This window comes from Dermacentor albipictus, chromosome 1 (assembly GCF_038994185.2).
Source record: "Dermacentor albipictus isolate Rhodes 1998 colony chromosome 1, USDA_Dalb.pri_finalv2, whole genome shotgun sequence".
Lineage (NCBI taxonomy): Eukaryota > Metazoa > Arthropoda > Arachnida > Ixodida > Ixodidae > Dermacentor > Dermacentor albipictus.
In genome coordinates, this window is record NC_091821.1 from 437,929,188 (window position 1) to 437,952,515 (window position 23,328).

The 23,328-nt window shown below is 43.6% G+C and overlaps 2 protein-coding genes across 10 annotated transcripts in view; one reads left to right on the top strand and one right to left on the bottom strand.

Moving 5' to 3' along the window:
• Positions 1-10,468, top strand: part of LOC135905132 (F-box/LRR-repeat protein 4-like) — a 45,541-nt gene extending 35,073 nt beyond the window's left edge. For 2 of the 3 annotated variants that reach the window (XM_065436147.2, XM_065436150.2), the window contains 4 exons: positions 1,892-1,999; positions 4,278-4,358; positions 7,728-7,832; positions 10,147-10,468. In XM_065436147.2, the coding sequence (XP_065292219.1) occupies positions 1,892-1,999; positions 4,278-4,358; positions 7,728-7,832; positions 10,147-10,285 (433 nt within the window). In that variant the 3' untranslated portion in view covers positions 10,286-10,468. Of the gene's footprint in view, positions 1-1,891; positions 2,000-4,277; positions 4,359-7,727; positions 7,837-10,146 lie in introns of those variants that run through there. The other variant, XM_065436149.2, reaches the window with a different exon arrangement.
• Positions 10,469-13,337: 2,869 nt separating this feature from the next.
• The window catches only part of fray (oxidative stress responsive kinase frayed), a 254,683-nt gene continuing 244,692 nt past the window's right edge, over positions 13,338-23,328 (bottom strand). For all 7 annotated transcript variants that reach the window (XM_065436142.2, XM_065436145.2, XM_065436140.1 and 4 more), the window contains exons 14-18: positions 20,229-20,347; positions 19,016-19,068; positions 14,662-14,730; positions 14,499-14,560; positions 13,338-14,137 (exon numbers count right to left, since the gene is read on the bottom strand). In XM_065436142.2, the coding sequence (XP_065292214.2) occupies positions 14,054-14,137; positions 14,499-14,560; positions 14,662-14,730; positions 19,016-19,068; positions 20,229-20,347 (387 nt within the window). In that variant the 3' untranslated portion in view covers positions 13,338-14,053. The remainder of the gene's footprint in view (positions 14,138-14,498; positions 14,561-14,661; positions 14,731-19,015; positions 19,069-20,228; positions 20,348-23,328) is intronic.

The window sequence follows — 23,328 nt, forward strand, 5'->3', positions numbered from 1 at the left end:
ACCATTCCAAGGCATGTTTATTCAGTGTCAACAGTGTGCTGATTTCGGCTGGATGGTACACGAGTGCTATAACTTGTTACTGCTGCCTCAATATACAGCACGGTTCGTTTGTCTTCAAAGTGCAGTAAAAATATGCAGTTCATTCTGTAGTATTACGTAGTTTAATCCTGCTCTCTTTCTTGTTTATTTGATGTCTTTCCAGTTGTGTTGCTTGAAACATTGTTATTGCACAATTATATGAAGTCATTAGCTGGTCACTGCTTTGTGCACTGGAACACCGTGAAAGGCTACGTAGATAAATATTTTACATGGTCAGCCAGTATGAATTAGGATATGGCTCACTGGACACTGAGAAAATATTGCCTGTTCCAATTCCTCTTTATGGAAACATTCATCAGGCTCAATACCCAGCAGAGCTTTATTGGGATACTGTCACTTTCATAAAATTTCATTTGGGAACTTCTGTTGCGCAATGTTGGCTATCTCTAATCTGAAACTGGGATGGATGATTGAGAACAGACTACAGGACTTCTGTCTGAACATGTTAGTGTAGCATTTATTGCATCATTTGGTATAGGTTGACACATCTCATGTGCCAGCAACTGTAACGATGCTCATGTGTCAGATGGCTGTTTCTGTACAACTGAATAGCTGTTTCCACTGCACTCAGTGCCAATCCTGTCCACTTAATTGTCTCTGCCTAGAAACCTTTCATGCGTTTCACTGCCAAAGGGTGCAGAAAGGCATGAAGCCCTTGCCTTCTTTACTGAACATGAGAATTTGATCAAGCAATCAGCCCTCACTGCGGCACACGTCAGTGCACGAGGTCGCCAGATGTACTCCAGCAATGAAGGGAAAGGAGATAAGAGGCACAGGCAGTCGTGCAAATCTCATGTTTTTTTGTACCATCTGTTGCAAGTATCTGTCTTCTTAGGTACTGACATACCGTCTGTGCCACATAAGTGTAGCCAATCATGACCATGGCTGTAAACAGGTGGGACATAGCGTGACTGCTCTGCTCTTGTCCTCACTGGCTTGTCTCGCTACCACATCATTACTCTCAAATGAGGCAAGTGTAGAAAAATGGCAGCAGTATCACAAGGCTTCATTTGCACCCGCTTGGAAAATGTTGTTGCAGTTGTTGGCACACTTTTTGGGCTCAGGTGGCACATAAGTGACTGATGTGATATATAAACACTGCACACAATTTCCAGCAGCAAATTTTGGGAAATTTGCAGTCACGTCTCTTGCAATCAAAGTTTAAAGGTCAAACTGAATATTAGAAACAAGCACCTGAGGCTGTTCACAACTCGGTAACTGTTCGTTCACCCATCTTTTTTTTTTTTTTTATGAAACGGTGACTGATGGTGAACGACTGTGGTCGCTGGGGAAAGATGCCTCATTTTGATTTTCATACAAATTTTTAATGAAGCACTCACATTCAAGTCCCCTGCCAACTAGCTGTCAAAATCAGTAAGGGAACTTGTACCACCAGTGGCACACAATTTGAATCACCAATAAAGGTTCAAGTGAAATCACATTCTAGGGGCTGTTTTTCAGTTGCTTGCAAATTTCAGTGCCATTGCTGTGGTGCAGCTAAGCAATGTCTGCAGGCCATTCTCTGCTTGCATTTATTCCTCTTACAACCAACCCCATGCTCCTCATGCCTGTTTACAGTCATTTGTTTGTGTCCACGATCTTATGCTGTTTATTCTCCATGGTGATCATCCATATGCCTCCTGTCAAAATAAGTAACAGTACTTGCTTTCAGCTGGCATACATTCGAATTGCTGCACTGTTTTAGCTAGTATATACAAAAATGACCCCAAACGGCTGTCAGTGCTAATCCACTTCAGCTTTGAAATAATACATAGCCGTGCACTTTTTCCAGGAACCTCAGAAGCCTGGACCTTTACCGTGCAAGAACGCTGTCTGCTGTTGGTGTGAACCTGTTTGCTCGATCTTGTCCACTTATTGTCAGCCTCGACCTTGGCTGGTGGTGAGTGTTCAGTTCCAGTTGTGTGAGTAACAAGAATTGAATAATTCCCATCTTGGCGTAGTAGCACTACTGAGCAAGTGTTCACTAGTGAACAAGGGTGAACAAGTGTTCAGTTAAACTTGTTTGTGTAACAAGGATTGAACAATCTCCATTTCGGTGCAATAGCACTAGTGAACACACCTTCTGGGCAAACAGTATATATGCCTCGGAAAAAGGGGTCCATCCTTGAATTGCCAAAGGCAGAGAAACTCTGAGAGCTAACACCTGACACAAGTACGATTACTCTGTCCTACTGTTATGAAGCAGGCAGCAGTACCGTACTTACTTGTGGAAGATCTGCATGCCCTGCTTTTGTGATCGAAAATTTGAAAAAGAGAATTAAGAACTGTGAAGGTTGAATTTCAGATGCACGGTTTCCGCTATCAATTGGTACCATTGCTAAAGGCACCGAGAGCAACCATTTTTGGGATCATGTCAATGAGGCAATAAGCTCCAATAACACTGTGAGGGATATCAAGAATGGAAGAGTTGAAGAATGAAGAGGAACTTGATCAGTTGTGCTGAATTTTGAATAAGTGCACGCATAGTGTGTAATAAGTGTTCTCGTTATTCTTTACATCATTTGCGATCTCATCCACGGTTTTAACAGCTAGTCATATGCCTGACTTATATAAAAGCTGCACCCTGCTAAAGTTATGCTAAGTGCTGCCCCCCCTCCCACTTTTATTAAAAGAAAGTGTGGATTTTATGAGTGCGTATGCTATTTTGAATGACTTCTGTTAGCTTGATGAGGATTTCAAATGTTTCATCTATTCCTATTATCACATAATTGTCTGGCATGTGCTGACATTTGCTTGGAAGAGAGACAAGCATTAGGATCTTAAAGAATTTTGTTGCCAATTTCAGTGCAAAAGAAGGCCAGGCTAGTTTGCTCATGATACCAGCATTGGATTGAATATCAGCCTTATCTTGATTATATCTCGTGATTATATCTCATGATTATATTCATTGAGTTCAAGGATGGTGAATAACTGATTGTGGGTAGTTTGTAGAAGAGTTGGTGTGGCTCATGCTCTGAAACCTTCAGTCTCATTACTTAAAAAGCATTGTACTTTGTATGTGAATCATTCAACACCAGTGACTGATGACTGTTATATAGTAGCTATATAGTGAGAAAATGCAGTTGTCTCCGAACTTACAAATATACAACTGGAATGCAAAGTTGAACATTGTTAACTTTTAAGAAGCAGAAATGTGCCAAGAATCAAGCAATGCAGTTTGTCAAAAGTCTCCTTAGAAGCTGGTCATTGACTATTTGTGTAACAGAGTGTTGCTAATGGCTTGTAGGAAGCATTTGATCCTTGGTGGTACTTTCATTTCATATATTTCAAGTGAATGAAGGCTCATGTACAAGACAGCTGAGTAATTAGGTCATGATGGACAGAATAAGGGGAGTTATAGAAAATACAAACTGAGCACTCGAAAAATAGAAGGCCGGACAAAATTTTTCGTTTGTGTCTTTTGTTTGTGTTTTCTGCCATGAATAAATGGACCATGCAGTACTTAGCATGCTGTAAGTCAATGAACAGTAGAACCCTTAGGGCTGAGTGACTGTTGTGTTCTAGTGAGCGCAGTGTTTCAAGATGGAAATGGAACACATATTGGGATTGCCCTCTCTTAAATTAGTGAATTCCTACACAAAAATCCACTTAACCTCTGTAAAAGCGAAGCTGCAGCCTTTTTTTTTTTATAAACAGTATCAGCACCACTTTTGTGGCTGCAACACTAGAATTTCTGTGTAAGTTGTGTCCCAGGTGATTTGCCTTCACAGATTGGTGTGTCAATATGTCTGTGCCTCCTGGTCACGAATTTCGTGATCCACTTTGATAAATACTTTCAGTGTCTCTTTTGTCTTGAACCTTAGTGCTTATCTTCAGCTTCCTTTTTTTTATCCCCTCATTCCTAAACAGTAGGCAGGCCTTCATGCCAGCCTGCTCCTTCCCTATTTCACTCTCTCTGTGTGTATGTGTGTTTTCACATCAAATAATGACAATAATTAGTACTTATCCGGCGTTGTTGCTCTGAATCCGTACTCAGAGCGCAGGTCAAGCACCAAGCCTTAACCGAGCTGATCATATACCTCAGCCTGATAGACAATAAGTAGGACAAATCGAACAAACCTTAACTGAAGTTTTTGAAATAAAGTTTACTCTCTTTCTCTCCTGTGCTGTTTCAAAATGTGAATTTTACAAACTCCTTTATGCAATTTCCCGGTCAGCACTAGCATTGAGTCGGGATGCATCCAGGAACTTGCAAGAGGTTGCCCACATTTGAAGAGACTGCTGCTGACTGCTGTCCGGTATGCAATTTCATGCAGTTTACACTATTTTGAAAACTATGAAGGTGATGCATTAGTGCTTGTGTGTGGTCTGAAGCTAAACTGCAGCTTTTTATGTCACAGTGACAAGTTAGAAGCCTAGTAAATGGGCAACACCATTGAGAGTTGACAGGCAGAGAGGCCTCAAATTCCATTTGCATATAGAGCCATTCCATGTATGCTACCACAAACAAATGAAATGAAAACAAGTTATGGCTGTGATGCATGACGTGAAGTGGTGTGAAGTGAAGTGACAAATTTCCGTTATCACTACTTCACATTGTGTCAACAATTTCAGACCATAAGACATATGGCCACTTAGTGCAAAATGAAAATAAAAATAAAAAATAGCAGCAGAACTCATCTCACACTGACTGTTGATGGTAATGCATTAGCATCGAATCAATATAGCGACACGATGTACTGCCACCGTTGAAATGAGTTATATATGAGGTGCGTACTGCAGCGGGACTCCTCTTTCACGCATCCTTAAGAACACTCGATGCCATCTAGCGCTGCCGCCACGAAGCCTGCGTGTGGCCTCCGAAATGCATTGCGTGCCGGTGCATGCGAACGCTGCGAAACGTGTCATGTGGCAACTGGGATCCTCTCTTGCGCTTCTTTCTGGACACGCTGTGTAATCTTTTGGAACTGCCACATAGTCTGTGCGCAGCCTTCAACGCGAGAAGCATGGTGTGACAGTACCTGCAAACACTGAGAATTGCTCCGTTTCTTGCCGCACACTCAGTGGCCCACATTGGCAAGAGGTTCATTGAAGAACAGTACATAGCCGGTGAATTTGTGGCACAGCTCGTTAAAAGTTACCGTGAAGGGGGTTCATTGAAAAGCAGTACATACTCAGTGCAGTTGTGGTGCAGCCTACTAATGCATCGGGTTGCTGTCCTTGAGGAACGCTTGTGACGTAGGTTTTGTTCCATGCATAATAATAGAAATTTAAGGGATCTCTTTCGTCATTGTAGAGCAGCACATTCCCAGTTGCACATAACCTTGTTGCCCAAGTTAGCGTCAAAGACAGTCATTGAAGTGCGGCACACACCTACTGCAGACTCAGGAACCCAAGTTGGCATCGAAGAGGTTCATTGGAGATCATGCACGGACAAGCACTACAAACAATCAATCGATCCGCACCGCTGCAGCATCACACCATCTGCTGGTTCCCGGCACAGCTCGGAGAGATCGAGGACGCCCATCGCAATCTCAATGAGATGGCTCACAGGAGCGCGCGAGACCTAACCTTCCGCGACGCCACCTATTCTGGTCGTGACCATCCCAGCGAGAATCGGGACCCTCCCTCCACATATAACGAGATCATAAAGCACTTTTATCTAGACCGCAGAATATACAGCACACCTCACAATAAGCTCACCAGGCCTCAAGCCTTGACGTTCAGAATGCTTCAAACAAACACGTACCCCACGCAGAACAGACTACATCACTACATGCCTGACCTATACAAAACATCATATTGCGAAAATTGCCATAGCACACTAGACGTACATCACTTGCTCTGGCCGTGGTCGGACCCACGCAAACAAGGATCAAGACTCGGCCAGGCTACAAGACGCATTACGCAGCATGGACCTGGCGGAGCAGCTCTGGGCCGTCCAGCGAGCCCACGATGCGGCCAGGGAGTTACAACTCCCGGTCCCAACGTGGGAGTAGCCCGCTCTATGGGACATTGCGCCCCGTAGCTCGCAGGACCTTTCTGTAAAGTTACTCCATCCATCCATCCATCCATCCATCCATGCACAGACCGAGTGGCATTGACCGAGCAACCATTGACTGAGTGATCGAGCCAAGTCAGTGTAAAAGAGTTCCTTTGAACAGTGCTAACTACCCAGTCTTGCGTCTACAGTGACTCTTGTTGGCGGGAAAGAGGTTCATTGAAGAGTGGCACATATGTACACATTGCCACATACTCGGTGACTCAGGTGGGTCCGATGGTTGCTTTCAAATCATTTTACCTCACCACAGCAGCCCTATACGCTACCCATTCGACTACCAGTGACCCAGGTAGGCGGGAAAATGGTTAGATACGAACATAGATGTACCGATACATGCAAACATACCACATAGATAGATATTCCTTGGAAACCAGGTAGGCGGGAAAATGGTTAGATACGAACATAGATGTACCGATACATGCAAACATACCACATTGATAGATAGTCCCTGGAAAGTGTGTAAGGTACCCAAGGAATGCTAACACATTAAAAGGGGACGGGACAAGGTGAGCGCTAACTTTTGACTGTGCTCACCTTTCAATTATGTAGCACTACCTTGGCCTGTCCTTTTTTATGGTTATTTTCATTTTGCGCTATGTGGCCATATGCTTTATGTTCTGAAATTGTTGAGTATGAACCAACTAGCCCAGCAACATGTACTACTAAGTTACATCATGTCAGCATGATTTCGGGCATAATTAAGGCATCATCTGTGACCAGATATGCAGCAGTGTAATATTATGCTGTTGAGCTATTACTTATATGCAGTGGCGTAGACAGGGAGGGTACACCAGGCACATAACCCACCTCCCCCCGAAATTTCTGTGTTAGTGTGCTGCCACTCCCGCTCGCTTGGAAAAAAATTTCATGCCACTGCTTATATAAAACGTTCTGCCTTATACTTTTCAATTTGTATCTCGTTTGTTTACGATATTACATCATTAAACATTTTGGAATGCATAAACTGCAAACTAGGTCTAAAATATCGAAGTGTAAGCGTCCAGCTTCTAATAAAGAGGAGAATGACAAGCTTGAGTGTGTTGCCTGTTCTAGGACCTTTCGGCCACAGGTTGCACATTTAGGTCTTTTATGTTTCAGCTTTCTTGCAAGTTCTGTAATAAAATTGCCTCTCTCCATTAAGCTGAATGATTTGGGTTTGGGCCCTTTGTTTCTTGTAAATGTAATAAGCTTAAACCGAACTTTTGACGGGTGAAGCCCTGTGATCATTTAGAGTCAGGGTCAGTCACTTCGCAGTCGGGTGCAAATTCGTGGGTTTAGGGCTTAAAGGAACTCCTACTATACATATCTTTAGCCTATGTGTAGAACCTAGAGGCGACCACAAAAATTGGGAGCACTGTTGGATCTCAGTACATTGAATCCTGTTCCATTAAACCTTGTTTTTAACAGACCCTGCTCTCTGTTCCAATTTTCACAGCTTCTGTTGCTTGCCTCCTCTGTGAAATTTTAGCAATAGGCACTGTGCTTACTGATTATTCAGGGCACTGAATAATCAAACGGTGGAGTTTGGATATTGTGGACTTAAGCTAGCAGTCATGGTAGATGCAAAGGGTGAACATTAAGAAATCTATGTGTGACCCATTTTCAGCGTCCTTTGCGACTCGGATCTTTTTGCTATTGCGACGCATTGCCATGACCTTGAACACCTGGACATTCTAGGGTCTGCAGAGGCAAGCTCATCTGGAGTCGCTCAGTGAGTGATGTGGCTTAATATTTTCCTGGAGCTGCTAGTGCTTGTTTATATACAATGCAGCCACCACTGAGGAGCGTATGTTTCTGCTGTTGCTCGGCTGCATGGAATTAGATTTGCCAGTTGTCACACTGACATGTAAATGATTACAGTGACTAGTTTTTGCCAACTAACCACAGTTACAATGTTATCAGTCATTGCAAGATGTGTCTGCATGTGCCCAAACTTTTCCAAATGTGGTTGCCTATTCTATAGTGAAAGAATCTTGTTAGTAACATTGTGTGCACAAAGTGAATCTAGTGGTGCACATTCTGGAACGTGCATGAGCACCAGCAATTACACTGGAATGTATGATGAGTCATGCACTTGACCTGTAGATCATGTTTCGGCAACCAACAACTGCGCCAGCCTGGAACACTAGTGAAATATAATTCCTGTGCATGCGGCAGGAGTCTAAAGAATTGCTCAAAAGAGTGCCTGTGCTTTTCTGCCAGGTTGTTGAAATTCCAACCACATTTTGTGTTTATTATGATAGCCCAAGGGGCATGATAACTGTTGGCTGTACATTCTTTAATGTACTTTCGGGCTCCAGCAAGAGCGTACTTGGCAGTGCTGTTGTGAAGCTCGCTAAATAAAGATTATACACAAATATCCATCAACTCTAAAAGCAAAAGGCTTGCTGAAGCATTGGTTTATTCAGGCACAGAATTTCTTGTGGCAAGCACGATATGCATTGCTTGTGACAAGCTAATCTATGCTGCTGACCATAGTGCAAAAACCACTCATATACTTTGAATTTAAATTAATACATTGCCATAGGTCCTCATTGAAACCTAAATCTGAATGTTGATTTGGTTGAAAGTTGCCAAAAGTATTGCTAATGTCAGAATATGCCTCCAAACTTTGTTTGGAGCACTGCAATGTTCAAACATATTCACTGCGTCTTGGGTCACCGGCAGGTCATGGCAATTATCCCTCCTGTTCGGCTGTGATTATGCATCTTACTTGTGGTGTGAAAGGGACATCTTTATGAAAAAGTAGGCCTAGATTTAGCACCACTAACGCTAAATATGCGACAGCATACATACATTGCATGCATGCTTCTCTTGTGCTAAATTCGCTCTTTGAAATGTCTGACATGTGCATCACATGCTACTGCCTTCTTCCATCATGACAGCTAGCACTACATGGTGCTTTGTTAGACTTCACTTCCTTTGGGATCAGCCCACATTTCTAGACCAAATGGTGATACCTCCAAAGTGGGTGAAGTCTGCCTATAATAAAAATCAATGCAAGTGAGAAATTTTTCCTTTTGAGTGCAAGCATTGAGGCACCATCTCTCTGAGGCTTGAGAAGAATGTAAAGGCGGATCACCGGCGGGTCATGACATGCAGGAACCAGGGCCTCAGAAATCACTGTCACATTAGACATCCCGGTTACAGCAATGACTTCCTATGGGTGTCCTGTGGACATCCACTGCGAGGACGTGGATATCCTAGGGATGTGTCGAATACTTTCTGTGGACGTCCCTCACATGACCGTTTGGTTGCACGTTCTGTGTCCTGTGGATATACTTTACATAACCGTGAGGGACATTATGGGGACGTACTTGGTACATTTTACGGGCATATGCCGGGACCTTTTGCACAGTGTGTGCCATAATGTCAATTATGGTCACAGCACACACTGTGCGACATATGCAACGATACATTGTATGCACATGTTATGTGTGCATGCACGTGTGCAGAAGTGCAGTGTACTCCTCATTCTTCTAGGTCTTCTGCCAAGCACAAGTGCCTTATTGAACTAATTGAAGTTTTCAGAGCAAATTGCATCAGAAAATTCAAAAATTATGACGTACAGACAAGCTGCAGACATGATAGCTTTGGATTGTAACTCAGACATGGGAGAAAACATAACTCTGTTATGAGGAAACTCAAAGAAAAATCCTCAATTAGAGAACAAATATTCATGTATATGTCAAAAAAGGTCTGTGTTGGGTAACCTTGGGACAGCCATAGCAGGATATCCTTGGGACATCCGTAACATGATATCTGAAACTGTACGTCCAGCGGATGTTCTTTTTGTATCCGAAATGGTGCATGGACATTGGGACATGATTTGGATGTCATATGAATGAAATGTTTTCACTTGATGCTAAGTGATGCTAAGATGATGGTATGCCAATCTCTACCTCGCATGCATGTGATGTTATCAGATCCTTGCAGCACATCAAGACACTTGCTACGTAGCTTATCCCATTTGGCCGACAGGTATATACATAATCTCTACGTCTTTCATTATCCCTTCTTTTCAGCGTGCTCAATGAGTGCAAGCAGCTGAAGATTCTCGACGTGTCCTTCTGCTTCAATATTAGCCTCGATTTTGTGCAAGAATGGAAGAGGCTGTACCCCAAGGTGCAAATCAAGAGGAGTATATCGGATGCCTTTAGATGACACGCCGCTCCCTCTAAGCGAATTTATTGTGTATAAACTAACATCAGAAATTTTGGTGAGCAGTAACAATTGAAAGCTTGTATATAACTTGTTTCTGTAAAATGGATTATGTCATGTAAAAACATGAAGTTGTCATGGGTGTTGCGTTACCTTGCGTAATAAAATGCAGCACTGTCTATCTAGGCTTCGTGTGTTTCAACTTGTGCTTTCTTTACGTACACCATTGCTGCGCTTTGTTTTCATGTACCTTACACTTAACACCCAGCTAAACCCTGGGCTGCACCTGCCTGTGAGTGGCTGAAATGTAATCACAAAGATTTTGGAACGCTACAGTTGTGAGAAAATGAAGTTCTCTTTTAAGTTTGTCAATGAGCCAAAAATTGGACAAGAAATGTGTGGTTTATCCATTGCAATTTTAGACTTCAAGGCAGATGCAACAATGGTGATCTGACTTTATTGATTGACTCGTGACATTGACTGGGGAAGATGCAACAAAAAAAGAAAATCTGAAGAATTTTTTTCCCTTTGCACACCAACTCAACACTGAAAATTTGTACCATTTGCTTTGCAAACGACTTACTGCGCATGTTACATAGATTCTCCTTGCACATCCGATTAGCACCCTGTTTGAAAGCTGTGCATTTCAAGCACATCCATCCCACAAAGATACATTTAGCCTTTGTTAATTAAAACCCATCTACGACTGTTTCTGTAATACAATCAAACCTTAATATGACAAACAGCACAAACATTGCAAGATAGTTTCGTATATATTGTTTGAAAGCAGCGCAAGCTGGAACGCTCAGCTTCGTGGCGTTTTCTGCCATGCTGAACCATGCACAACTATTCCTACCTCAACTCCAACCTTTTCACACAGAGCCATCAGCACTTGCATAGTGCCAAGCGTTGTCTACGAGACTGGCACCACATACGTGGACATTGCCTCTGATGGCTTCAGGTGTGCATGGTGCGATGCTTGTGCAATTCCCCTTCGAGAAATTTTCAGTGCGCCTCGCCCAATCTCGGGGGCTCTGTGGAGAGGTTCACCCTGCCAGCTAGTGTTTACATCGCCATGCCGAGAGTGGTGCTCTCCACATATTCAACATAAAAATGATACACATGCTTACAAGTGAGTGCTGTGCTACCACCTGCTTCCGCTGTGTTGTTGAGAAGCCTATGTCATGTGTGCGGAGTGAGTGTGTGTTCCGATGCTGAATAGTTATGCAGGTGCATTAACTTTGGTATAATCGTAATTTTAGTCTATATCCATGTTTGCTATAACAAAGATTTAGCTAATGCTGCTGTGCAAAGACTAATGTTTTAAAACTTAGCACTGCTAAACATCCAGTTTGCTATTTCAAGACAGAGAGTGCCCCTACAACCACCCTCTATGTGCAAATGAAAATACATGCATGTAAAATAATGCAATCGTTTGAAGAAAGACAAAGTGACATGCTCTGTTAAAGGAGGTGCCCTGTGCATAGTCAGCTTCAAAAACTTACAGGACACGAATTCCATAACAAATTTCAATTCCTGCTCTGTTGAGGCATAGCACTTCTCAATAATGAATCGCTATGTTTGCTATAAGAATGACTAGACTGAAACCTTGAGTTCGTGGCTATACAGCCAGGCTTCAAAAAAATTGATAGTCGCCAATCTCGTGCCCCGTAAGCATTCGTGGCCAACTGTGCAGCTTTCAAATATGCAACGACCATTCCACACCTATCCCACACTAGCAATAGATGGCACCACAGTAGCCTTTCCAACAAACGAGAAGCCATATGAAATGTACAAAGCGTAGAGATGCGACACCCAACCATTTGTTATATTGCATAGGCTGCAGTACACGACACTGTCCGCTGCCTCTACAAAGGCCAACAAATCACTTTACCGAGCACGGAAGCAGTGTGTTCCAGATAGCTGTGCTTCAGAACTGCAATTACTGAAAAGGAAGCAAACTTGCATGTCTGCCAGAGCTGGTTTTCAGAGGACTGCATGTAGTTAGGCAAGTGAACAGCACTCGTTTTTATGCGAAGCATATTACGAGGGCTCAACCCAGCTCCTCAGGCGCGGCGGTGACCATGAAATCACGTGACACCGTGACGTCACGACAGAGGAGAAGTGGCTTTGGCTCAACTCTTGCAAGACGGGCTGGGTGGGAATCGAACCAGGGTCTCCGGAGTGTGGGACGGAGACGCTACCACTGAGCCACGAGTACGATGCTTCAAAGCGGTACAAAAGCGCCTCTAGTGAATGCGGTGTTGCCTTAGAAACGAGCTGTTTCTAAGGCTCAGGCGTGCGACGCTTGCTCAGGCGCACATTTCGTTGCCGCGCCGAACGCTGCGTTGCTCGACGCTCACCGCGTCCAATGCGGGGCGCGTAGTCGCTGGCGGGTCGACGGGAACGCTGTCGCGTTCCACTCTTGAAGGCGAAGCAGGGTAACGCATGAGTTGTTTCTTCGTCTAGCCGAACCAAATATAGCCAAGGAACAGCAGTTCACCAGGCTAAACAGTGGTTCAACAACTAAAATAAAGGCTAGTATGCTTCGCATCCTGGGCTTAACCTTAGCTAAGCCACAGCCATTTTTTGTCAGATAAAGAGCAGTTCATGGCACAATGGTTTATGCAGACGCAGTTCCATGTTGCCAAACCTTCATTGCAACCCATTTTCAATGGAGTAGCTCCACTACAATGCTCAGTGCAATGGCACCCATCTCTTGCATATTTACTAGCTCACCAAGCCTCCTCTCATGGCGAGTGGCTTCTTTTGGTATTGCAGAAAGCCAGTTTACTAATACAGCTAAAGTTATTTCTCTCTTTAGTGATCCTTTAACATCTACATGGGTTACGAGAGATCACAGTGCATGGCTCCAGATTTTCAGCCATTCGGAGTTCCTTAACATGCACCCAGGTCTTCTGCATCATTCCATGCCAGAGTGCGACCGTCGCAGGCAGGAATAAAACCACCAACCTTATGCTCAGCAGCACGACGCCATAGCCATTGAGCCACCACAGCAGGCAGCATTACAGAGCAGGTGAGGAAAGACACACAATTGATTTCTTCGAAATCTGCCTTTATTGTTGTTGTCTATGACTGCCTCTGAATAAATTAAACTGACCCCTGCCGCACTCCCACACCGCCCTTAGAGGGAGAGGGGGAAGGCAGCACCCTTGCCCGAGACTATGGTACACACTTGCATAATCAAACATGCCTCGCCTGGCCCAAAGTGTGGAAGCAATGACTGGCGAGGCACTAGAGAATGAGAAGAAGGGGGGAGAGACTTGCATGAATGGCATGGCCTACGTATGCGGGCACACGAAAAAAAAAAGTGAGCTGGGAAGGTAGTAAGGCTCCTTACACGAAAAGAAAAAAAAAAAGTGCAGGTCACGAAGAAGCAGTGGTGTGCTCGTCCATCAGTGTGCACGGTTTGCAGTCGCACATCCTCGCCACGTCGTCAGCAGCGGCTTCTTGCATCGTGGCTGGCTCCCTTGCTTCTACAAAACCTGCCTTCTCCTTGCATTCAATGACCAAAAATTTACACTTTACAAAAATACGAGAGAAGAAAGCAGCAGTGGTGTCGCACTGTACTGCTCTTGCTCCACTTTGCTGCTGCTGCCGCTCCTCCCCGCATCAGTTGCTTGCAGAAGGTGCGCACTCGCTCGCTGACGAAGACCAATCGTGTAAGGCGGTGTGGTTCGTGGGCCTGCTGGCTTTTTCTTCTCTGCGGCGGGGCGCGGGGTTTCTGCCAACTTTCAACGCTTGCTCTGGTTAGTCTACGATTGAAAGTTGAGCAAAACCGATGAGCGCCTTGTCATCTGGAGTGTCTACGGCAGCCTCCTCGGGTGTCTGTTTCTGTGCAGAAAAGATGCCCATGTTGAGGAACTTAAGAGAAATTTTCTGAACTCCATCTTAGCTGGCGAGCCAAATGGTAAAACAATGCACATTCAGTTATAAGAAGCATTAGTTAACCGTGTATCTAGGTCCTGCCAGTTAAATGTGTGGCCCCCAACTAGCAAAAGCCAACACAACATTCTCCGCCAAAAAATTCCCATATTGTATTGTAGGCTCGATGGAAAAGAGTTGAAGATTCTAGATATTGGCGATTATATATTGGCCTTCCGCTGTACACTACAGTATAGTTTCATCTACTAGCCCCAGCATTAATTATTCGCATGCATTCTTATTGGCTCTCTTGAAAAGAACAGCATCTTACCAAGGCAAATGTGGTCGTCTTCATGATCTGGTTGTCAATCAGTTTCTGCAGGTTGGCTGCCACTGCACAAACAATGGGGGTTTTGCTTTGTAACCTTGCATAAAAAAATAAAGGCTGAAAGTGTTCAGCATGCCATCTGATCCCTTAAGCGCATTTGACTCACCAACAACAACATCTTTCCCATCAACCAAGCCTGCTCCAACAAGCTCCGAGGCAATGCCATCAGCAGTATCTGAAAGAAAGCAAACAGAAGGTTGTCTCTTCAATGCGCTCGTGTTCACTACTTTATCCATGCACGAAAAAGGTGTGTAGCCAGGAGCACACATCATGGGCTGGCCAATGCACCAGTGCAAGCTTGCTCTGACATTTACAGTTAAGACATGCACTAACACCTACTGTGCTGTATGTTTCAAAAGCATTGCTGCAAACATTTTTGATAAGTCATCATGTAGTGCGTGTTTGCCTGCATAATGTGTGCACCACCTGCAGTGGCCATTGCAAATCGGAAATATTTTTCCCTCTTCAGACTGATGGGGCTAATTGTCGTCTTGTTGTGGATGGTTGGACCAGACAAGATGACAATTAGCCAATTAGACAATTATGATGTGCATAGTGAAGTGCTCTTTATGATACAGTACCAAAGTACGCTACCCGCGGTACCAAAGCAAGCAAAAAGAATACAGCCAATCATCACAGTTTCTCGCAATTGTGCTGCACTCAAGAAAGTGCGTTACTTGACCAACTAAGAGAAGTGCATGTAAACTTAGTTGAGTCGGGTACCAGAAAATATGGGACAGAATGGGCCAGAAATGTAACTTGCCTATTTACACTATGGCATACAGTCAACGACCAATTTTTCGAACGCCTTCGTGGCACTGCCATGTGCCCTGTAGAGCCAACGTATAAAGACGTCTGAAATTATCGACACTGAAACTGTTTGCCATCAGATTTTTTAGACTTATTTGCCATGACCGTCAACAGGTCCAAAACGGCACTATTTGAAGCCACCACTACGGCCATTTTGATTATCTTGCAAACTCGGACCAGTGCTCTCGAACCCCAATCTACTGGGAGCTGTAGTAGTTATGTGCTGTGCTTCGATTTTTGCTATCAAGCTTGCTGCTATTTGGTGCAGTGTTTTTTATTTAAAGGATTTGCAGCTGTCAACAATGGTGCCAACTCTGCCTTTGTCATCTTCGCCGACGGGGTCAAAGCACAAAAAGCACAGCAGGAGTTCAATGGGGCCACTGTCACGAGACATAAAAATGTGTTCCTTAACTATATACGGGTGCCCTTGCCATCTCCTGTCACAATATGAGCATCGAGACGCCTAACAATTGTACTGGCTAGCCTTTCTATTTCAGATGTAGATTTTGTGATTCGAGCTCTTGAAGGCAGTTGTTAAAGGCATACATTTGTTCTTTGGACAGCCCGATTTTTGCGACGTTGGGATTTTTGGGAGGTTGGGATTTGAGACGTGCAGACTCCAGGGGGTCCGAAAGGTCAGGTGTCGACTTTATTTAGCAGTGTATAGGTGTGCAAACAGTGTGTCACAATTCTGAGTCTAATCTCCCTCTCTCGCACTACTTGCATCAAAGCATAATGGCATTGCTCCGTAAAACCTGGGGTCGTGTTTCTTTCTTTTTCTTTCTTTTTATAGAGGAAGCTCTACCTCAGGAGCTCCTATCAAAATATATGGGAATGAAGAAATAATTCTCCTTGGCATCCACTGCACCAAATTTAATGAGGCTTGTTGCAGTTAAATGGAAATGTTAAACTGCATCAAATGTGGGGAGCAGATTTTTTATTTAGGCCATCTATTCTTTTTATAAGAACTTTCAAAAGTTGCAAAATTTGAGAAAACTGAAGCATCAAGCTTTAACTTTAACCGAGCAAATAAAAGAAAACTATACCGCGATTGCATAAACTGCAACTATTGAGACATTTAATGCAGGCAAAATTTATGTATTATAAACACCGTTTCGCCGTTTCCGAGACATGCCACTAATTTGTGAGTAGGACCTTTGCGAAAACCTTGTAAGCATGGCAACAATCTCGCGCGCCTATATTGTATTTGTCCACTTCAGATTTGGAAATCCTGTGCCTCACTACCGATATTGGACAACTTTTGTAAAAAATTTGGGGCCTTAAATGAAAATTCTGCTTCTTACAGTTTGTAGAATTCAGCTTTCCCTTAAATGCAACAAATTTCCTTCAGATTGATTCAGCGGTTGTCTAGTCTAAGCTCATATGTGCATTTCACACAAGACATTCGAACCCACTCATTACGACAGCGGTTTCAACGATACATTGAACATAACAATAAGCAATCGTGAACTTCTGTGAACACAAATTGCACTAGGGACGAGACCGCGAGGTAGAAGAAAACAGGACCAACATAGTCTTGTCTTGCATTCATCCCGTCTTCTTCTACCTTGGTGCCTCGTCTCTAGTGCAGTTTGAGTCCACCAAAAAAAAGTCTTACCAACTAGCCTCCCAACACACTTTCCGTGAACTTTTGTGTGTGCTCTACAGTAAAATTAATCACTTACTACAATGCTCCCATGCTGTGTTATTGCTTGTAACAAATTAATCTTGCTACTGAGTGTCTGCGCCGCGCAATATCAAGGAAAAGCATGCGCCGCCACACTCGCCTGCATGCGATGTGCCTTCATAGCACTCGCATTGCGTGCTATGCAAGCCGCCCCACATGCTTCAGCCACATCACTAGCCTCACATTTGTCTTTTTTCCCAACCATTGAAACAAGTCTGAGGGTTGGGAGGGAAACGGAAGAGGCATATGCGGCTGGCTGGTGCGGTGAAGGCACGTCGGATGGCGTACGCAGCGCAGAATCCGTGCGGCGGCTGGCGCATTTTAGAGCGCAGCTTTTAAGGCACGTTTATTGTCCGATAGTCTCAGTGCATGGCGAGCGTCGTTTGCAACCAGTCATGCTACGCCATTTGCACTGCGCCGGCGGAAATTCCGCCCTCTTTATACAATAATACATTGTTAACTCGAACTCTCATGTCTCAAAAAATTGGCTAAGTCGAAATTTCTCGCGGCACCGAACCATTTCCCATACGTGCCATGTATTTATTGCCTTTTATTTTGAAGTATTTTTGGGCCCAATTGCGGATATCTCGAAATCTTGACCGAGAGTGGAACAAAATCTTTGCCATCGGACCGTTTAACAAGCTTCACACGAGGCCTTGGCCACGCCTGCCATAAAGCAGACACTTTCCCTAAATGTGAAGTCGGACGCTAGCAGCATAACAATGTTGTCAAGCAATCACATGGTGCATAATGTGACGGGAGAGACGTGCGCAGAACATGGAGGAAGGAAAAAGTTAGGAGAGAGCATTGTGCAACCTGACTGAAGCCAAACCTGTCGGCCCAACACGTAATTGCATGTCAAAATGCGTGGTTAGTTTTAGTGTTCTCGCTCCGCAGGCAGAGCCACGGCAGGGCAGCCGAACAAGTTCGCAATGAATAAAAGCTACCGGCCCAGCTAATGGGAACCAAACATCTCAGCAAATCTCGATCCTTACTCAGTGATCTCGACGCAAGAAGCCACGTGTTGGGCCACCACTGAGCAAAGGGGCTGGCTTCACGGAGCATTTGCTTGCCAAGGCTGGCTGAGTGACGTAATGCTCTCTCCAAACTTTTTCATTCCTTCATAGCACAGAGGCAGGCCCGGCAAAATAGCATGCTTGACGCAGTTCATTTTGTTCACTTTATGCAATGCACGTGATGTACTATCAGAGACGCGATTTCCATTTTAATTTTATTTTTTACAACGCACGCGGCAGGGATTTTTTTATTGTGTTGCGAAGAATAAAAGCGCACGTGCCACATGCGTTCCAGTACATCCTGCTCGCATAGTGCATACTCGTGAATGCTCACGTCACTTTCTGTGGCACCATTCTCCTTAAGTCCATGCTGTGTGCATTGCATAGTATTCCAAACCTCTCAATTTTGTTCGAACAGCTTTGCTATTCTAATGTGATATGTTAGCAGTGGTCTATGCAATACATGCAGCATGGACTTTCCGGGAACGGTACCACAGAAAGTGATGTGAGCATTCACGAGTCATGCCATGTGAGTAGGATGTATAAGGGACAGGTGAATTTACTCACACTGAAATCGCTAGAATGGCTACAAACGGAGGGGACAGTGAAAGCGATAGCGATGACAACCAAAGACCTGGAGAGGTGCCAACACCAGCCGAAACAAGAAACGCGCTTTGCTTGCTGCGAAATAAAGTTAATTGCAATGGCAGGAATGATCGGCTCATGCGACGTGTGAAGCAGCTCGAGAACGCCTACTTCAACGCATGCGCTGCCGGCTGCTCTGTTCGGAGCATGCGTAGTACGATCCTCAACCCGCGCACCGCTTTCAACAGCTGTCTGAGACTGTCAGCAAAGCGGTGCCAAAGTGGTGCCTATAAGCACGGTAACTTCACTTTCAGCCTTCTAAAGCTTTGCTAACTATTAATATATACAGCTTCCACACTCACCTTTGTCACGTGTGAATTCAAATCTGATGTCATTAAGCTCTTTCCTTTGATTCCTAGAAGAAGAATAGTTCCACAGTTAGAAGCCAGAATACAAGCAATGAAAGTTGTCCCTTTGCTCTAAAATTGCTCTAAAACATCCCTTACGAGTAGGCTTGTGCAAATATTAATATTTTCTAATAGTGTTAAATCAAATGTTATGCTATTTGATATTTGCTTCACCTCAAATCTCAATATTCAAATTTTCAAAGTATTCAAAATGAATGAACATATGTAGTTTCCTGCATAAAAGCTGCACCCCCAATTGCAACACCCCGGAATGAAAAAAAAAAATCTGCACTTATAACCTGCAGAAATAACTGCACACAATGCCCATATCTTTGCGAGAACAGTCTCCATACGTGAAAGCACGAATCGTCCACATAAAATCTGCAGCCATCTACTTTGTTCACCACCTCTTTGGCAGTGCTCATAGCAGAAAACTTTGCTTTAAATGCTCTAAAGGTGGTAAAGGCAAACCATTTTTGTGAAGCCGCCCCTCAAGTCGAAATTCACATATAACATGCACCCCGATTTTACTGTTAAATAAAAAAAAATATATTTGTTTATGCACTTGCAGAACAGAACGCGTTAAGCTCATGTGTAGATGCAAAGCATCAAGTTGGATTTGCTCAACACAGCCTAAACTACTGGCATCAAGCAGTCAAGGTTGCACTTCACAGCATCGCGAGAACGCACGATGGGCATGTGCAGAACGCTTCCGCGGCCTCAACTACCAACAAAATTTAAGTAGATTTAAGCACAACAGGGGGGCGAGAGCGTGGAAACAAATTTTCTGTGTACCTTGGAGTTGGAAAAATGTTAGCCTTGCACTTTTGCATCAATATATCTGAACAGCACCATTTAGAAAATGATTTCAAAGACAAAAAAATTTCTATTTTTGCAAGTAAAAGACTTTTTCAGATTTGTCAGCTTCTAGCTATTGTGTCAAACTTTTATGCAAACCCCACAAGTATTTGAACTATTTGCTTTGAAATTATACTGCACTATATTACTATACAATTCTACTTCGCTTTGAACCAAAATATTTATATTCACACAAGCCCACTCCACTCCTATTACTCCTGTGATGAGGAGCACACTATGGCACTAGCAACCAGTTTACAAGCAGACTATTTTTGTACAAGAAATGGGATAGAGGTGTTCCAGTGCTTACCTTATCCTGAGGACAAGGTTGATGGTCTCCGAAGTTGAGATTGCGGCTGCAGAAGGCTGCTGAGGAGGTTGCTGTTGAGGTGCCTCACTGTGTGCTGTGGACTCTGGCACTGGTGGTGGCTGCATGCAAGGAGGGCACGCTTTTCTCACAACTGTCGCTCCATCAAGATAGCTGAAGTGATACTAAACAGCAACAGTTAAGTTTATAGATTTGCGAGGTATTCTATCAAAAGCCTATCGGCATTTGTTTCGCCGAAAACGGTTGATTACTATAGCCTTAAGTTAGGGCCAATCTTGCCTTTCTTGAACTCTGCACCGAAACCTCAGCTCTGGCACATCAATGTGACATCACCGACTTCAAAGCATTCTCGCGTGTTTAGGATGTTCTGAAGCAGAAAGAGTTCATGAAAATTGCTAGGCTGTTGCAGAGTAGAACTCCTTTCTCGATAAACAGTGAACTAGACCCAAGCAGACGATGTCATAACCCATCATGTCGAGGCCTTGTACAGTAAATTCAGGGGTGCTACTCAGGATATCAGTGAATTCCATCATGTTGTTGAACTCGTCACCTTGTCAGCTCCGATTGGCCCAGAGGGCTGCTACGGCCTCTCTGATTGGCTTAAAATGCCACTGCCACAAAACCTGACAATTTTTTCAGAATTCACTGATGTTCTGGAGTAGTACCACAGGTCAGTGTGAGCATTACCATTTGATTTTGCGTCTTTTCTGGCCTACCAAGCCTCCCTTTGTGCTAAGAATGGCCACGTTGCCCAAATGCAGATGTGTAATTTACTAATGAGGTTCAGCTTAACATTTCTTGCTAGTGCTCCTTTAGTGCTTGCAGTCCATATTTACAGGGCCTCCTCACATCATGCCTTTTGCAGGCTATACCATAAAATGCCACATACACTAATAAGTGGCTTTCTTCCGGCTCGTAATCTTTGCTTTGTGTTTTATATTTGAGCACTGAAGTCCTAAAGAGACCACTAAAGGAAAACACTTCGTAGAGTTAGATTGATAGGTTATTCGTGTAAAACTCGTATCATTTTCTGTGTGCCAATAGTATATGACTTTGTTGCATAGAAATCGCTGGCGCCAAAATAGATTTGTTGATGTAACCACTATGTGCCCTCTTTTTTCTGCCATTCTCCGAATTAGCCACTGCTGATGTCATACGAGAGGTGCCATATCCAATACTGGTGGTGCCACCACAATTTTCCATTTTCATCATTTCCTTGCTTAGAAAAGCCATGTTCTCGCTACAAATTATGAATTCGTTATTACAGAAGCCTCATCGTTTAATCTAGCCCGACTTAATATTTTCGTTACTGTCCCTAAAGAGGCTTAAGAATTTTTTTAGGGGCATTACGATACCACAAACTAGTAAGTATATTTTAACAGTAGTGTGCGTAAATAAATGCATATAAATGTTATCTTGTTTTGTATTTGCCATGCCCGGAATTGCCTATTACATTATACTTGGGCTTGTATTATATGTGCAAGATTTTAAAGTACTCAGAGGACAGCGAATAAGCTAACGGTGACAAGTGGGCTAGTTGGCGCATGTAGATACAAAATGTGGGACCACATTCTTGCGTGATCCCTTTTAGACATCAAAACTTAGAGCTTCTGGTATAACAACCACACTAAAGCAACAGACACACAGTCAATGCATCTCCGCAAGACAAAATGAAAATATATCACAATTTTCTAATACAAGTGAATACGTATACTTAGCATCGAATATTGAATAGAATATTGAATAATAATATGCACATTCATTTATTAGCAAGTTGGTTTACTTCAACATGTTGTAACATTGCAATTACATTGCCATTGGTAAAGGAATTAAACTAGTAAGCCGTTATACTAAAAGATTGTGTATTTGGCATGTTAGCTTTGGAAAATTGCGTGAGCTCTGCTAATTGTAGGTTCTCGCCAACCTGTAGCTTATTATGCCACATCAATTTCTCGTAAACTCAGAGGCATTTGACCCTGTACCAGCCATCACCCATTGCATTTGCTGTCACGCAATAAGCTCAGGATTGGGGGGTGGAACCTGCAAAAGAGTGAGCCCCCGCTGTTCACAAACCCGTGCCCCTTGCAAGGCTGGCTTTCCTGCACCGCTTAGACGTCCAGTGGTTAAGCGTGTTCTACAGGCAAAATTTCACCAGAAGCATGAAATTATTGCATTCAGCACTAAATCAGACACACTTTCTTAGATTACATAGAAATAAACGCTAAGAATCATGCTTGCTCCCACACAGCCAGCAATATATTTGATTTGTTTAGAATTTTCGTAAGCAATTGAATATTCGAAAACATTCCAATACCTAGTTTTCGAACAGAATACGAATATTAACAATATAATATTCAATAACATCCAAAATGTTTGAATATTCATGCACCCATAGTAAAAACACAACATTGGAAGGACATGAAGTTGACAGCAATGCTGTTGCATGTAACGGGCATGGAAGCACCCCCATCTTTCCTTTTTTCTATACCAGGTCTCTAGAAAGCATGGCGACATGTGAATGTAAACGTAGCATGCATCTTAAATGTGCACTGGTCCTGACCACACAACAGATGCATCCGAGATGACCTTGACACTTATGGCTGGGAGCAAGAATCTCTACGGCCTGCACACTCCATGTACCCAGCCCTGTTTAACGAGTCCCTTTAACGGCCTCACCAGCTCTGGCCATATTGAGCTGACAAGCGCAGAGCATACAATGTGCACTAACGACCATGTCTACTAAGTATTACATTGCTAAGCACCGTGGAGTGACCTGAAATTTTAAACCAAACGCCGTTTGCTCTGCTCCTCACAGGCGCCGCGCTCCCAGCCGGACGGTGGAGTATATAGCAAGAGAGATCTACAGCTTAGACCACTTATAATTAACCACTTATAATGCAGAAATGGCTATAATGTGGCCTTTTCTGACTCCCGCTTACGCTCCTATAGAATACCACGTATACGCATACCGTTCATAGTGAAGTCACGCTATATGAAGTTCCAGTTATAATGCAGCTTCTACAGGAAAATCCTGGTGGATTTGTTTACACTGGTGGATTTCTTTTACAAGAAAGGGGCCGCG